This window comes from Mirounga angustirostris, unplaced genomic scaffold, assembly GCF_029215605.1.
Source record: "Mirounga angustirostris isolate CCGP_5_RB_7025 unplaced genomic scaffold, mMirAng1.0.hap1 SCAF_17, whole genome shotgun sequence".
Taxonomy (NCBI): Eukaryota; Metazoa; Chordata; class Mammalia; order Carnivora; family Phocidae; genus Mirounga; species Mirounga angustirostris.
In genome coordinates, this window is record NW_026991725.1 from 43,729,176 (window position 1) to 43,744,441 (window position 15,266).

At 62.1% G+C, this 15,266-nt stretch overlaps 1 protein-coding gene across 6 annotated transcripts; it reads left to right on the top strand.

The window, feature by feature from the left end:
- Window positions 1-99: 99 nt before the first annotated feature.
- Window positions 100-15,038, top strand: HGS (hepatocyte growth factor-regulated tyrosine kinase substrate). 6 transcript variants are annotated; one of them, XM_064582765.1, is made up of 22 exons: window positions 100-252; window positions 2,004-2,088; window positions 2,420-2,495; window positions 2,867-2,959; window positions 4,681-4,804; window positions 6,026-6,078; window positions 6,626-6,694; window positions 7,358-7,482; window positions 8,481-8,559; window positions 8,626-8,724; window positions 8,856-8,957; window positions 9,533-9,571; window positions 9,647-9,790; window positions 9,889-9,948; window positions 10,394-10,760; window positions 11,054-11,226; window positions 11,297-11,437; window positions 11,521-11,698; window positions 13,382-13,515; window positions 13,591-13,710; window positions 13,902-13,991; window positions 14,356-15,038. In XM_064582765.1, exons 1-22 carry the CDS (start codon window positions 216-218, stop codon window positions 14,464-14,466), a joined length of 2,499 nt encoding a protein of 832 aa, XP_064438835.1. In that variant the 5' UTR covers window positions 100-215; the 3' UTR covers window positions 14,467-15,038. The 6 variants fall into 6 exon arrangements, with proteins under 6 accessions (XP_064438835.1, XP_064438837.1, XP_064438838.1 ...); XM_064582767.1 differs by having other exon boundaries at window positions 10,394-10,718; XM_064582768.1 differs by having other exon boundaries at window positions 10,505-10,760.
- The last annotated feature ends 228 nt before the right edge of the window (window positions 15,039-15,266 follow it).

The window sequence follows — 15,266 nt, forward strand, 5'->3', positions numbered from 1 at the left end:
CTCGGCGCTCACCGTCCCAAGATGTGCAGCCTGCAGCCCAATCGGCGCACAGCGTCTGGGCGAGCGAAAAAGCCCGCCTCCTCGCGGCTCGCGGCCCGGCCCTGCCCGGTGACGCGCGCGCGCGCGCGCCCGAGAGAAAGGCGGAAGCGGAAGTCGGGGGCGCGCCGGTTCGCAGCGGAGAGCGCAGCGGCGTCGGGTCGGGGTACCGGGTCGCCATGGGGCGCGGCAGCGGCACCTTCGAGCGTCTCCTAGGTAACGCGGCCCCCGCCCCTCGCGGCTGGCCGGCGGCCCGGGAGCAGAGCCGGGGGGCGGCCGCAAAGCGACCGGGGCCCCGGGGCCCGGGGTGTGGGTGGGCGCGCCGGCGGTGTAGGGACCTGGCAGTCCCGGGCGCTGGGCGCGGGCTCCGACCCCAGCGGGTGAGGGTCCGCGGAGGGGCTGGGCCCGCGCTCGCGGCGACCGTGCTCGAGGCTCTGCTCCTGTGCCGGGGCGGGCAGGTCCCCCCCCGGAGCCACAAGCCTGACTGAGCGGGCCACGAGTCCTGAGTCACGGAAACGGTGACCTAGTCAAATAGATCCCCTCGCCCCAAAAAATCCTAGGTTGCAGGGGAACTGAGGGTGCCCCAAACTTTGGGCTCCAAAGGGTGGAACCAGCAGTGTCCTCCCGGGGACCTGCCAGGCTCTTTGAGCTCTGCTTCCCTGGGAGGCAGGCCCGCCCCGTGTCCCCACTGGCTCCCCTACTGGCTCCCCCACTGGCTCCGGGAAGGCCCCGGTGGTTTAGGGAGGTGGTTTTTCTGTTCGTCAGACGTGGATAGCTGATCCTTTATGAGCGTTCTGGAGGTCACCAGTTTTAGCAAGGGGAAGATGGATGTTTATGGGCATGTTCTCCACCCCCAATGCTACTGGTGGGCTCTGTGTGTGCAGTGGGTGCTCTGGGTGCTCCAGTGGTTGGTCTGAGCCTGCCCTGCTTTTTCCTTGAATGTGGTTTTGGAGGAGACCTCATATGAGGCACCTTCCTTGTTCTGAGAACATGCATGCTGAGGGGTGGTTCAGTCCTCCAAAGATCAATCCAGAAGTTACTACCACATCAGTACTATGTGTGGACGCACCTTGTTAGAGCCCCGGTGTGTCTCCAGGGAGGAGAGTCAGCAGGGCTGGGGGAGCAGAGCATAGTGTGTGTGAGCCAGGTGTGACATACAAGAGAGCACAGGTGTTGTTTGAAGAATACTTCCTGGAGGTCATTCCTGGGTTCATCCCACAAAACACTTGAAGCAGAAGACTGGAGTCCAGGCTGCATCTTCTCCGGCCTTGCCCCTGCTGAGATCTCATTGGACAGGTTAAACGTGGGGAAAACCAGAGACTCAGGGATGAGGTGGCAGAGTGCAGTGTGGAACCCCGCCTGGCTTGGCCCGGCAAGCTGTGTGACTTTGGGCAGTGACCTCACTTCTCTGCTTCGTTGTCTTTGTCGTGAAGACGATGGGATTAGGACGTTGCTCAGGAGATTGTTTAAGAACTCGGTGATCACGTAAAGCGTTTGGATCAAGTGTACAGCAGGTGTGCCGGTAGTATTTTTTAAGCTGTTTGCTTTTCTGGAAAGGACAGTACTCTCATGATTATCAGGCATCAAGAGGATTTTCACGGGGTTTTCCGTTCAGTCCAAATGTTTTATTTATTTATTTATTTATTTTTAATTTTTTTTTTTTAAAGATTTTATTTATTTATTTGAGAGAGAGAGAGAATGAGAGACAGAGAGCATGAGAGGGAGGAGGGTCAGAGGGAGAAGCAGACTCCCTGCCGAGCAGGGAGCCCGATGCGGGACTCGATCCCGGGACTCCAGGATCATGACCTGAGCCGAAGGCAGTCGCTTAACCAACTGAGCCACCCAGGCGCCCCAGTCCAAATGTTTTAAATGGGAAGGAGGCGGTCCTTTCTCTCTGTTTCTGAGCTCTGGGACCGACCAGGGAATCATAGAGGACAAGCTCCAGTAATGGTGTGTTTTTGCCGTAGACAAAGCAACCAGCCAGCTTCTGCTGGAGACTGACTGGGAGTCCATCCTGCAGATCTGTGACCTCATCCGCCAGGGGGACACACAGTAAGTGAGGAGGGTCTGTGCCTGCTCAGAAGCAAGGGGGTGGCAGCATGGCACTCCCAGCTCCCTTGGTGCCCACTGATGCTCCAGGATCCCACAGTATCCTGCCCCGATGGACGTCGACCACATTAGGTTTTAGGAGGAGAATTGAGTGGTCTCCACGCTGGGGTTTTGGGGATCTGGGGACAAGGAAAGGGTTTTCTCTGTACTGCTTGGAGGTACTTAATATTTGCGTGAGGATTTTGAAGACCAAAGGGTGGCAGAGGTTTTCTCAACTTGGGTTTTAAGATAATATTTTTTATCTTTTTTCTTTTACCAACGTTTCTTTTTTCAGAGCCAAATATGCCGTGAGTTCCATCAAGAAGAAAGTCAACGACAAGAATCCTCACGTGGCGTTGTATGCTCTGGAGGTAACTAGATCCCTGCACTCTGGCCACTTCAAGGGTTGCCCGCCCCAGTGTCCAGATGGCAGAGACAGCATGACCCTGGGGCCTTGCCCAGCTGCCTGGGGCGTGAGGGCAGGTAGGAGCAGCCCTGATGGAGGACAGTGCCTCAGCTGCCGCACCTGAAGCTACAGACTCAGGGCCCTGAGGTTGACCCTGGTCTCTGTCCCTGGTGGTAAGAAATGGAGTTAGAAGGGGCACATACAGCGCTGGTTGCTGCCTGACTCAGAGCTGCCACGGGAACTCTCCTGATGGGCTAGGTTGCCCGAGGGGCCTGTCCAAGGCGGGTTAGCCCTGGCTGGACCGGGGGCTCGAGACTTCCCTTTTGGGTCCTGCAGGTCATGGAGTCTGTGGTGAAGAACTGCGGCCAGACTGTCCACGATGAGGTGGCCAACAAGCAGACCATGGAGGAGCTGAAGGAGCTGCTGAAGGTGGGCCCTGGAGGGGAGGCAGTGAGGCCCAGACGGTGGGGAGGACACAGTTACCCCGAGGCCGTGCCTGTGCCTTTCTGGGGCTCTGCTGGCCCCTGAGGCGGTGGCAGGGCCAGGCAGGACTGAGGACAGGTAGGTGGGTGTTGGTGGTCCCCGAACCTCCCGAATCCCAGCTCGATGATGTCAGGGCTTTACCGGAAGCGAACCGGAGTGCTGTGCTGGGGATGCAGAGGAGACCCTGCTCTTCCTGGGGGGTCAGGGAAGGCTTCCCAGGGGCAGGGCTTGGAGTCTCCCCGGGTTGCAGAGAAGGAGGGGAAGGAGCTGTGCATGCGTGGGTGGCTGTGAGCAGAGGGTGTGGGCAGAGGCCTGGGGGGAGCCCCGAAGGGCGGCTGGGTGGGTCCCATGTGCAGAGCCAGGATTCTGAGCAGGGAGATGTGTGAGTCCGACGTGTTTATGGAGGGAGGTTGGGGGGACACGACACAGCAGGGACACATTTGGGAGTGGGTTTCACAGCGTCCATTTGTAGAGGGGGGACAGTCCTCCAGCGCCCCGAGAGAGAATGCTGCACAGGCCACCGTCCATGGCCCCGCAGGCTGGCGCTGCCCACCTGCAGGGATTGTGATGTGGGTGGTGACACCAGCAGGTTGTGTGATGCAGAGAGGGCGGTACAGGGGTGCACCCGTCCCACAGGGGTGAGGCGACTGGGGTGGCGGCCAAGAAGCGGAGCCCCAGACACTGTTTCTGCTACATTGGGGGGCGGGACCACAGCTTCCTGGCCTGTGTGGGTGTCCGTGGCCTCACATGGCTGAGAGCCCATCTGGGACCTGAGCTGGGCCCTGACTGGGGACCCTGCATCCAGGCTAAAAGAGTAGAAGGGTCAGACCCTTCGCTTCTTGTGTCCTGCAATTGTGTCCTGTTTGTGCTGTATGTGGTCTAAGCCAGTCACTCCCCCCTTGGAGAGGGAGGGTCACGATAGGAAAGAGGGGTCCACCGACCAGACACGGATCACAGGGAAAGAACCAGAAGCCTAGTGGGTGAGTCTAGTTGGCATCTCCCCGGAGCAACTTTCTCATCCTGCCATCTTCCTGAGCGTCCCCGGGAGAGCTCTAGGCACGTGACTGATGATGCTCTAAGCTGGTGGAAGTGGTGGCTCTGCCTGTGGGGCGGCTCCTGGGGCAGTCGCCCCCTTGCCCCCCTGCCCCCCTGCCCCCCTGCCCCCGCGCCCCCGCCCACCTAGGCTGGCCGTGGCCAGAGGAAGGGCGGCCAGCTGCACATCTGCTCCCTCAGCACGGGTCTGGTGGGCGCTGCCTGATGGAGCCTGGCATTTGCTGGAGCCACACTGGCTTAGACTCGGGGGCCCCTGACATTGACCAAGCTCCTGGGGGCAGGGAAGGAAGAAGCAGGTGGTTATAGCGTAGTGGGCCTGGGGAACCGGGCTTCGGGGCTTCCCCAGCTTTTCCCAGGGCATTAAAGAAGAGTCAGGCCCTGAGTGGGCACACCGCTGTGGCAAGTTTGTCCTCAGGGACCGGGCTTCATGGAGGAGGGCTGGGCCTGGGTAATGGGTACATGCATGGCCCTGGTGCCCCATGCGGGGGGCCCTCCCTGCCTCTGCCCGCCCCACGTGCTCAGAGTGGTGGGGTCTTCCTGCAGCTTCCTCATGCTGAGACATCTCTGGTGTTCCATGTCTCCCATTTTCCTTCTCCGTCCTCGTTTCTATGCAGAGGCAGGTGGAAGTAAACGTCCGAAACAAGATTCTGTATCTGATCCAGGCCTGGGCTCACGCCTTCCGGAACGAGCCCAAGTACAAGGTGGTCCAGGACACGTACCAGATCATGAAGGTGGAAGGTGCGTTGGGCGGGGGCTGGGGGTGCGCCCTGTGCGGGGCAGGGGGATGGCACCATACTGCATGACCAGCGGCGGTGGGAGCCTGCTCTGGGCTCTGGAGCCCCTGCCTTTCCCGACCTCACGCCCAGTCAGGGCAGGACAAGGGCATGTGGTGGACAACACACAAGTGAAAAGACTGAGCAGAGGAGCTAAGTCCGGAGTGTGGGTCCTAGGAAGGAAGTAAAGCCGGGGGCCTCGCCTCTTGGGGGCTGATTTAGCACGAGGGGTGGGAGGAGGCCTGGAGAGCAGGCAGCTCGTGTGCCAGAGCTGAACGTGTAAACAAGCCAGCATCCTCTGGAGGACTCGCTTCTGAGGCCCTGGGGCCATCACAGACTGGGGACAAGGCACAGGAGGGACCAGCCTGCCAGAGCAGCTCAGGCGGGAGCTGGGGTGCCCCGAGAATGGCGGGAAATCCTCGGAGGGCTGTGACAGCCGGGGGACCTTTTCAAGGCCTCATCTGTGCTCCTCCCAGCTGCTGCAGCGGCCACACAGATCTGCTGGGGCTTGGCAAGGAGGACAGTGGATTCAGACTGTAGTGCTCACGCTGGGGGGGGGGGGGGGAAGGGGGGGCTGGGGCGGCTCCCGCCTGTGCAGAGGCCCTGAGATGAGGCGTGGAGCAGGGGCGGCATCTGGTGGCTACGGGCGAGTTGGACCCCATGGAGACTTGTGATGAAGGTTCTGTCCATGTCAGTGAGCTGGTCTCAGTCCCTCAATCCTGGATGTTGGACATGGGATGGCGGGTGTATGCTTGCATTCACTTTCCTGGGGAGACAGCCCAAAGCTTCGTGGAATTCTCAAGGAGCCTGTGCCTCCAAAAAGCTTGGGAATCTGTTTTAAGAGTCCTGAGAGGTACAGTTGGCTGGGGTTTGGGGCCAGGAGCCGGACAGCAGGTCCAGGGAAGATCTGTGAAGCCTCAATGGGGTGCGAATGAGGCCAGGCCCCGTGCCCTGGGATGGGGCGGCCCACTCACGCACCCAGGCACCCTCGCCTGGTGCTGGGTCATTGAGCTTGCTGCCCGGGGGCTCTGGGCCTCCTTTTGTAGGTGTGCTTGGGGAGGTGGCTGCCCAGAGCTAGGACGTGGCTCCTGAAGGTCTCGGGGCAGACCAGGCAAGGACAGCTGAGGCTGTCAGAGCCCCGCATACCGGCGTGGCACTGGTGGTGACCGTGGTCTCCTTTCTCCAGGACACGTCTTCCCGGAGTTCAAGGAGAGCGACGCCATGTTTGCCGCAGAGAGAGTGAGTTCACGGGGTGTTGGCCATCTAGGAGTTCAGCTGCTTTTTTTTTTTTAAGTTTATTTAAGTAATCTGTACAGCCAATATGGGGCTCAAACTCACGACCCCAAGGTCGGGAGCCACAGGCTCTTCCAACTGAGCTGGCCGGCCGCTCTGGGAGTTCGGCTGCTTTGAGGAAGCAGAAGGGAAGTCCTGGGTCCCAGCTTGTGGGGAACATCGGTGGGTGAGCTGCCGTTTTGTCTCAAAAACAACACGTGTGGGACGTGCAGCCGTGCCTCCGGAGGCTCAGTTTGGAACACAGCTCAAGGTCCCTTCGCGCCGCGGCTGACGGGTTCGCGTAGTTAAGACAAATACTGACCCCGAGCTGCGGGGGGTTTTGCGGTCACACCTTCAGAAAGGAGAATCTGTTCGGGGTGGGCTCCTGCCTCGCATCTGCAGACTGGGACCTCAGCCCCGGAGCCCACACTGGGGTCTTGTCCCCTTTGTGGGAAACAGGGATCTTGGCCGGGAAGGTGGGGGCCGTGCGATCCTGACTCTGCCTGCCCCCCAGGCCCCCGACTGGGTGGATGCTGAGGAGTGCCACCGCTGCAGAGTGCAGTTCGGGGTGGTGACACGCAAGGTGAGTGTGCCCGCCCCAGGGCCGACTCCACCCCCCCCGGCTGTCCCCAGGGGGCCACTGAACCCACTCAGGATCCTTTTTCTCTTGGCTATGGCCTCATGGTGCAAGGAGCAGTTCCAGCTCCTAGCTCCGTGGTGAGCAGGATCATCAAGGGGTCCCGAGCCCGGTGGTCTGTGCCGTCCGACAAAGCTTGGGCGCGGGTGCACCCCCCTGGGGACAGGAACGCTGCAAGCTTGGGGCTGTGGGAGGCTCGGGTGTGTGTTGCCGGGGCCCGCAGCCCCGTGGCTGCCTCTCGAGGCTAACAGCCTGTGCACTCGGGCCCTCGAGCCGTCGCGTCCCTCCCTCCTGAAGCACAGACCATGATGGTGGAGGCTGAGGCCAGGGCTTCTGAGCAGACTCACTGGACCACTGTCAGCACAGCCTCTTCTCTCCAAGCAACTCGTGCGGGGTTCTTAGGAACTTTTCTTTTTAATTTGGCTTCTTTCCCCCAAACGGTGGCTGCAGTTGAGAGCCTGGAAACGTGCCGTTTCCCTAGGGTCTTTGTGGCCTCGCAGGCCTGCCGTCTGCCCACCCTGGGGGCCCGGCCTAGCAGCGTCTGCGGCGAGCAGTGGTGGGCAGGGTGGGGTGCAAGGGGGCCGCAGCCTGACCCGCTCCATATCTCAGCACCACTGCCGGGCGTGCGGTCAGATTTTCTGCGGCAAATGCTCTTCCAAGTGCTCCACCATCCCCAAGTTCGGCATCGAGAAGGAGGTGCGCGTGTGCGAGCCCTGCTATGAGCAGCTGAACAGGTGGGTGCCCTGCTGGGGGCCCTGGGGGCCCGGGTGTGCTCCCTGAAGCCGGGCTGCTGCTCCTGGCCATCCGGGGGCAGGGCTAGGACCTGCCAGCCAGCTGCTGGGGGTTGTTGTTTGGTTTGTCTGCTTTTTAACTTCTTAGCTTGGAAGTAAAACTTAGAGAAAAGATGCGGGCGTGGGAAGCAGGCCCTGCGGGGTGCGGCCTCCTCCCGGGTCCCTCGGTGTTGACATGGCCTTGTGGGCGATTGGCTCAAGCGCATGGTCTCCCTTCCCCATCTGCACGGGTGTTCCCGCGTATCTTGTTCCTTCTGAAGCTCTGAGAGTGAGCTGCGGGTACCCCATCCCCGAACCCCCCGTGTGCATTTCCCAAGAAGCGTGTACTCCTGAGACCATAGCAGAGCCGTCCGACCAGGACACGTGATGTCTGCTTTGTGTTCCCGTCTGGTTCCAGCGAGTCCCAGTCATGTCCTGCGGCAGTCTTGCCCCCGCCAGGCCCGCCCAGGCCCCCGGCACACGGCAGGTGGCTGTCACTGCACTCCCAGGACCCAGATCTCCACGCAGCCTCTTTGTCCCGACGTGTGCGTTTCTCGGGCCTGGGCTGGTGTGGCGCCCCCCTTGGTTTGGGTCTGGGGCCTTGTGGTTAGAGTCAGGTTGTGCGTTCCCGGTGCGATCCCAGGATGAGGCTGTCCCTCTCCGTGCAGCCGCTCTGGGGGCCCGGGCTGTCCGGCTCCCAGTGTCAGCAATGGGAACTCCTCCCGCGGTTAGGTGGTGCCTCCAGGCCGCTCCCTGGAAAGTTCTTTTCCCGTGGTTGAACCTCATTTCCAGGAGAGGGGGCTGGGGCTTAGGCCGGGTGACCTGCCTGGGGTCCTGCGTCCCAGAGGCAACAGAGCTGCTTGGAGGGACCAATTTTTCTCCAGAGCGTGGCCTGTGGCACCTGTGGGGATGCTGGGGGCCGGGGGATGGTGCTCAGCCACCCAGTGTCCTCTCGCTTCCAGGAAAGCAGAAGGAAAGGCGTCGTCCACAACAGAGCTGCCCCCGGAGTACCTGACCAGCCCCCTGTCCCAGCAATCCCAGGTACTGGCCCCGGGTCCCTGGGGGTGCCTCGTCCCCAGGCCCTGCTCACAGCCTGTCTGTTCCTAGCTGCCCCCCAAGCGGGATGAGACGGCCCTGCAGGAGGAGGAGGACCTGCAGCTGGCCCTGGCTCTGTCACAGTCGGAAGCCGAGGAGAAGGAGAGGATGGTGAGCTGGAGGGGAGCTCCCCTGGTGCAGGCGTGCTGGGCTTGGGGGGGTGCGCTGAGATGTTTGGGGAGGGCAGAGGAGTGTGGTAGGTCCGCCCCCTTGCACCAGGACCCTTCCTGCCTCGCCCGCAGAGACAGAAGTCCGCGTATGCTGCTGCCACATACCCCAAGGCGGAGCCCGCGCCCGTGGCCTCGTCGGCGCCCCCGGCCAGCAGCCTGTACTCTTCACCTGTGGTGAGCGCCCTCCCGGGCTGGGCCACGCTTTGGTGCGGGAGGGTGGGAGGGCTGCCCCAGAAAGGATGGCCTGATGAAGCTGGGGAAGGTGAAGGTCCAGCCTGGCCCTCCCCAGCCCTCTGCTCCAGGTCGGGGTCCTCTGTAGGGGAGGATGACACTGGGAAGGTTGGAGACCTCCCCAGAGTGAGAGGACGCGGGCAGACGCTGGGCTCGAAGGTGGCCTGCCTTTTTCTGGCCTTGGCCCTCTCTGTAAATAAGGGGGTGAGTGGCAGGTGAGACAGAAGGTTCAGGAAGTCATGGCCAGCTCTGCGGGGCTCTGGGTGGGGCCGGGTGGCTGAGGGCCTAAGAATAGTCCACCGTTGGGACCGGCGGTATGGTTGCAAGGAAGGCTGGCGGGATACTGCCCTGCACCTTGTTCAGTCACAGAGCCCCGGGGACCCCTCGGGCAGACTGGCCAGTGCCTGGGGTCCACTCTCACCGTGGTGGCATCCCAGCCTCCCGAGCGACGGCCTGGGAGGAGCTGGGCACATGTTTGAGCCCATGGGTCACTGCTGCTCTGGTCTGTGTCTCCCCAGACCTCGTCGGCGCCGCTGGCTGAGGACATCGACCCCGAGGTGAGGGTGCCCCACGTGCATTGCTTTCCCCTGCTGCTCCCTGGCCCTTGGGAGTGACCCTTGCTGTGTGCGCAGCTCGCCCGGTACCTCAACCGGAACTACTGGGAGAAGAAGCAGGAGGAGGCCCGCAAGAGCCCTACCCCGTCCGCACCCGCACCCCTGACGGAGCCGGCCGCCCCGCCCGTGGAGGGGCATGCAGTCCCCGCCAACGCGCTGGAGGTGCACTGCTCTCAGCATTCCTGGCCCACAGTCCTGTTTGGGGGGGGGGGGCCTGGGACAGGCCGGATGACCCCCTCACCCTCTCTGTCCTCTTCCAGACTCCCCTCCCAGAGGCAGACTCTCAGCCCATAGCTCCCTCCGGCGGCCCCTTTGGTGAGGTAAGCTATGGTTCCCTCATGGGCCCCGCACAGGCAGCTCTCCTGATGGGGCCGAGCCCTACCCACAGCGACCTCCCAGGGGCAAGCCATTCCAGCCCAGAACTCTCGATGGAACGTCTCTGGGTTGGCTGGCTGTGGTCCAGAACTTGGCCACTTGCTGCCTAGAATGGATCGGAATATCCTAGGGCAGCCCAGAATCACCTGGATGAGTCCTTGTTATGTCCTGGCGCTTCTGGGCTCTGTTGGTCATTGGACTGAGAGACCGGGGCCTCTTTGAGGGAGGCAGGTCCTCTGCAGGGTAGGGGCAGAGGGGCTGTGAGCCAGGCTGCCCGAGCTCCAACCAGCTCTGTCCTGGCCAGCGCCACGCCCAAATGCAAGAGTTAAGCCTCTTTAGGCCTCAGTGTTTGCATTTGTCAAAGCGGGTGCTAAGGGTGCCCCCTCATAGCACCACTGGGAGGATCGAGTCCTGCGCAGAAAGCCCAGAGCTCAGTGCCTGGAGTGGTGGGTGGTGCCCCGCCCAAGGGGCTGCTCCGCAAGAGCCCCCACCTGCCCCCAGCAGCAGTACCAGAACGGGGAGTCGGAGGAGAGCCACGCGCAGTTCCTGAAGGCCCTGCAGAATGCCGTCACCACCTTCGTCAACCGCATGAAGAGCAACCACGTGCGGGGCCGCAGCATCACCAATGACTCGGCGGTGCTGTCCCTCTTCCAGTCCATCAACAGCATGCACCCCCAGCTGCTGGAGCTGCTCAACCAGCTGGACGAGCGCAGGTGTAGGTGCCGCGGTGCCCGGGGGGCCCTTGGCGCGCTGTCGTGTGAGCATCTGTGCTGGCCACTTGCTGTGGGCACGGGGAAGGGCCTCGGGTGGGACTACCCCGCGGGCGGCAGCTTCTCTAGAGTCCGTCTCTGGGCCGTGGGCAACGCGGGAGGTGGTCTCTGCGATGAGAAGTGTCCCACTAAGCATAGGACCGTCGGCCCCAGCCCTGACCCTGGGAGCCCAGATGCCAGCTGTGCCCTGCAGGCAGGCTCTTGGCTGGGTGAGGGCAGGCCTGGTGGCCAGTGTTCCCCTCCCACGCCCCGCACTCTTGGCACTGCCCTCTCCCCGCAGTATACTACGAGGGGCTGCAGGACAAGTTGGCGCAGATCCGCGATGCCCGGGGGGCACTCAGCGCCCTGCGGGAGGAGCACCGGGAGAAGCTTCGCCGGGCAGCTGAGGAAGCCGAGCGCCAGCGCCAGATCCAGCTGGCCCAGAAGCTGGAGATCATGCGGCAGAAAAAGCAGGTGTGGTGGCCGGCCCCCCGTGGGGGGTGCCGCGGGCGTGGACAGCCCTGACGGTGCCTTGTGCCCACAGGAGTATCTGGAGGTGCAGCGGCAGCTGGCCATCCAGCGCCTGCAGGAGCAGGAGAAGGAGCGGCAGCTGCGCCTGGAGCAGCAGAAGCAGACCATCCAGATGCGTGCCCAGATGCCCGCCTTCTCCCTGCCCTACGCCCAGGCACGCACCCACCCCGGGCCCCCCCCAGCCAGGGGCTGCAGCCACCGAGGAATGCCCTGACGGCCGTCTCTCTTTGTCCCCAGCTCCAGGCCATGCCCGCGGCCGGGGGCGTGCTGTACCAGCCCTCGGGCCCAACAAGCTTCCCGGGCACCTTCAGCCCCGCAGGCTCAGTGGAGGGCTCCCCCATGCACACGGTGTACATGAGCCAGCCGGCCCCCGCCGCCAGCAGCCCCTACCCCAGCATGCCTGGGGCCGGAGCAGGTAATGGGGTGGGCGCAGGTGTCCAGCAGCCAAGATGAGCTCCAGACTACTATGTTTTCCTTCATTTTTGTTTCACTGTAATTTCAGTTTTACAGAAAAGTTGAACGCTACAAAGGGTTTCTAGATTTTCCAAACAATATTTCATTACATTTGCAGTTTCCTTTCATACATGCAGCCGTGCATGCACACATATACGTGGACTTTTTTCCTTGAATCTTTTTTTTTTTTTAAGATTTTATTTGAGAGAGAGAGGGAGAGAGGAAACATGAGCAGGGGGAGTGGGAGAGGGAGAAGCAGGCTCCCTGCAGAGCAGGGAGCCCGACGCGGGGCTCGATCCCAGGACCCCGGGATCATGACCTGAGCCGAAGGCAGACGCCTAACGACGGAGCCACCCAGGCGCCCTCCCTGAACCTTTTTAGAGTGGGTGGCGGCTACGATGCCCTTTGCTGCAAGCGCGGTCAGCATGTGACCTCACCTGTCGCTGGGTTCAGCTCTCCCACACCGTCCCAGTAACACCCCTTGTGCAGACAGGAAACCCCATGGCTGTTGTCTTCAACTGTTTGGCTGCTTTTCATCTTTGATCGAGAATGTTCTTTCTCTGCCTTTGTGTTCGTGACACTCCTCAAAGAGCACTGGCCTGCTGTCTTGCAGACCAGCCCTCACTGGGCCGTGTCTGGTCTCCGTGGCTGGGTTTTGACCGGCCATCCTGGGCACTGGAGTGTTCAGCAGGAAGGCACAGCCGGCTGCTGGCCCGAGGCTGCAGGCGGCCTCCCGGGGTTCCTGCAAGGGCCTGGCTGGCCGGTGGCAGCAACCGTTCAGTCGGGACGAGACTTGCACACAGCCTTGTTCTTCCTCAGTTGTCACCTGCTAGCTTTAGCGTCTTCTCCGTCGTGTCTGAGGCTGTCATAACGTTTGTCACCCAGTGACTTTCTCATCTCATTCCTCTCTTGTTGGTCCGTTATTTTTTCACTGTAAGGAAGCACTTTTCCTTCTCTTTACTCTTTCGTCATTTACATCCACGTGGACCCATTTTATTCAAATTTCACAACTGGTTTCATGGCTCAGATGGTCCCAGGTGTGGCCGGCTCCTGGGCCATCTACCCACATTCTGTGTTCACATTGTCGCTGCTCAGCCCTGGAGGCAGCCCCTGTCCAGGGAGCCGCTAGTCCTGGAAGTGGGGGTTGTTCAGCACCTGGGGCCCAGGTGTGCTTTGCGTGTCAGGCCCTTGCGGCAGCCCACGAGGACGTGTGTACGCACACACAAGGCTCGCCTGCGGACGGCAGACCTGGGTTCGGTGATCCGGCCCGGGGCTTCCTCCCCTCTCCGTGCCTGTATCCTCCCCACATTGGCTGATCTGTTCGTTCCTGGAGTACACAGAAAGTAGTTTCGGGAAAGCCAGCCCGAGCCCCTGGGGAGAGGTCCTCCTGACTGGGCTCACTAGGTCTGTAGTCCCCTGTCTTCAGGCCCTGAGTTTCAGAAGGTGCGAGAGCTCGTTTCCCCCGCCCCTCCCGTGCCATCCTGTTACACCCCGTCGATAGTTTGGTTCATTTTTTCTGATTGCATTCAGCACTAGCGCTCCTCTCCCATCCTTGTTTTCTTTTCCTTTTGTGAGAATGTGAAATGTGAAGTTGGTTCCAGAAGTCACCCTGCAGGGTAGTGAGCTTGCTCCTCTCCCTCCGTAGATCCCAGCATGGTGAGCGCCTATATGTACCCAGCAGGGGCCACCGGGGCGCAGGCAGCCCCCCAGGGCCCCACCGGGCCCACCGCCAGCCCCGCCTACTCGTCCTACCAGCCTACTCCGACACAGGGCTATCAGGTAGGCGGGCAGGGCTGGCTCCCTTCCCCAGCGAGGGTCCGCAGCCCTTCTCCCATCACACGCTTCCCTCCACAGAACGTGGCCTCCCAGGCCCCCCAGAGCCTCCCGGCCATGTCCCAGCCTCCGCAGTCCGGCGCCATGGGCTACATGGGGACTCAGTCGGTATCCATGGGTTATCAGCCTTACGGCATGCAGGTGAGAGACCGCGTGGGGTGTCCACGTGGAAAAGAGGCTGGGGGAGCGCTGGGCAGGCCCCGGCCTCCTGCCCACCCCCCCTCCCCACCGGGAGGCTCTCCTAGCTGGTGGGCATTTGATTTTCCAAGTCAGAAACGCTCCTGTATTGGCATACAGGGCTCCTTCACATGGGGTTCACTTCATTTTCACAGAGTCTCATGAGCACCCTCCCCAGCCAGGACGCACCTCTGCCACCCCCGCAGCAGCCCTACATCGCGGGGCAGCAGCCTATGTACCAGCAGGTGAGTGTCTCCCAGGGCTGCCGGCGGCTCGGCTGGAGGACGATGGTGGGGCTCTCTTGGGAGGAGGAGCCCGTGCAGGCCAGGACTGCTTCCCAGCTGGCACATGCAGCCACGCACACAGATGTCCAGACCACGCGTGTGCTCAGCCCCGTGGACACTGGTCGGGAACTCCTGGGGTCTCCGCTGGGGCAGGACGAGAATAGGGAACCCACGACAAGCTGGGAGGAGGGAGGCCTGGCGTGGACTGGGCTTTGCAAGGACTGAGCACTAAGGTTGAGACCAGGGTGTTCTAGAGAGAAGCTATTGGGGGGGAAGGCCAGGGTCTGGGGAAGGAGGACTGATGGTTCCTGTGCCTTCCCCCCAGATGGCGCCCTCCGGGGGACCCCCCCAACAGCCACCCCCTGTGGCCCAGCCACCACCCGCACAGGGCCCTCCAGCGCAGGGCAGTGAAGCCCAGCTCATCTCATTTGACTGACCGTGGCCGGGAGCGCGCCATCCAGAACAACACTACGGTTCTCTGAACCACCGCCTCCGTCTCTAACTAGCGTCGTCCTGCCTCGCTCTCCTCTTACTGCCATGTAGTGTCCCTGCTGCGTGCAGGGGGTGGCCCTTCACCCTGGCCCCCGCCCTCTGTCCTCTCCCACGGACTCCTCGTGCCCCCAGGCCGCACCCTCCTCCCCATCTCCCTGAGTTGGTCTCAGACTTCTTTCCCCAGGGCTGGGCCTCGGAGGGTGGGAGGGAAGGATCTCCGAGAGGGAGCCTTCAAGCCCTGTGTGTCAGGTCCTGTGAGGGCTGGCTGGAGTGGGGTCCCTCTTCTGTGCAGTCTGGGCCCCCCCGTGTGCACCCGGGAGACCGCACGGCCTGTGGTCTGACTTGTGTGCGTGCTTTCCAGAGCCCTCTGGCGTGCCCCCTGCGGTCAGCATGCACTCCTGGCCCTCACGGGAGGGTGGGGGCTCGTCGCCAGCTTCTCTGCTTCTGAGCTGCCATCTCATCCAGTGCCCTGAGTAGATGGAATGGAACACTGATAATAAAATGTCTTTCAACAAGTATCGGAGTGTCTGTTCAGAAGGAAGGTGGTGGGCAGCTGGTGCAGCTCTGGACAGGGGCGAGTAGGCACATGCCTGTGGGCCAGCCTGTCCCGAGCCAAGCCTGGTTCCACGGTCGGTGTCGAGGGGTGGGCACTGCTCTGGCAGCAGCTGCAGACCTGATCCTTCCCTGAGACAGCACACGGAGCTGTGCCCTTGGGGAGCCCAGCAGCAGTCCTCCCCATCCGGC

Bases quoted from the DNA above. Each gene is read 5' to 3' on its own strand.
- HGS (XM_064582765.1), top strand. From the start codon at position 216: ATGGGGCGCGGCAGCGGCACCTTCGAGCGTCTCCTAG. The intron at 2,960-4,680 runs GTGGGCCCTGGA...GTTTCTATGCAG, and splicing joins AGCTGAAGGAGCTGCTGAAG to AGGCAGGTGGAAGTAAACGT. The intron at 9,572-9,646 runs GTGAGGGTGCCC...CTGTGTGCGCAG, and splicing joins CTGAGGACATCGACCCCGAG to CTCGCCCGGTACCTCAACCG.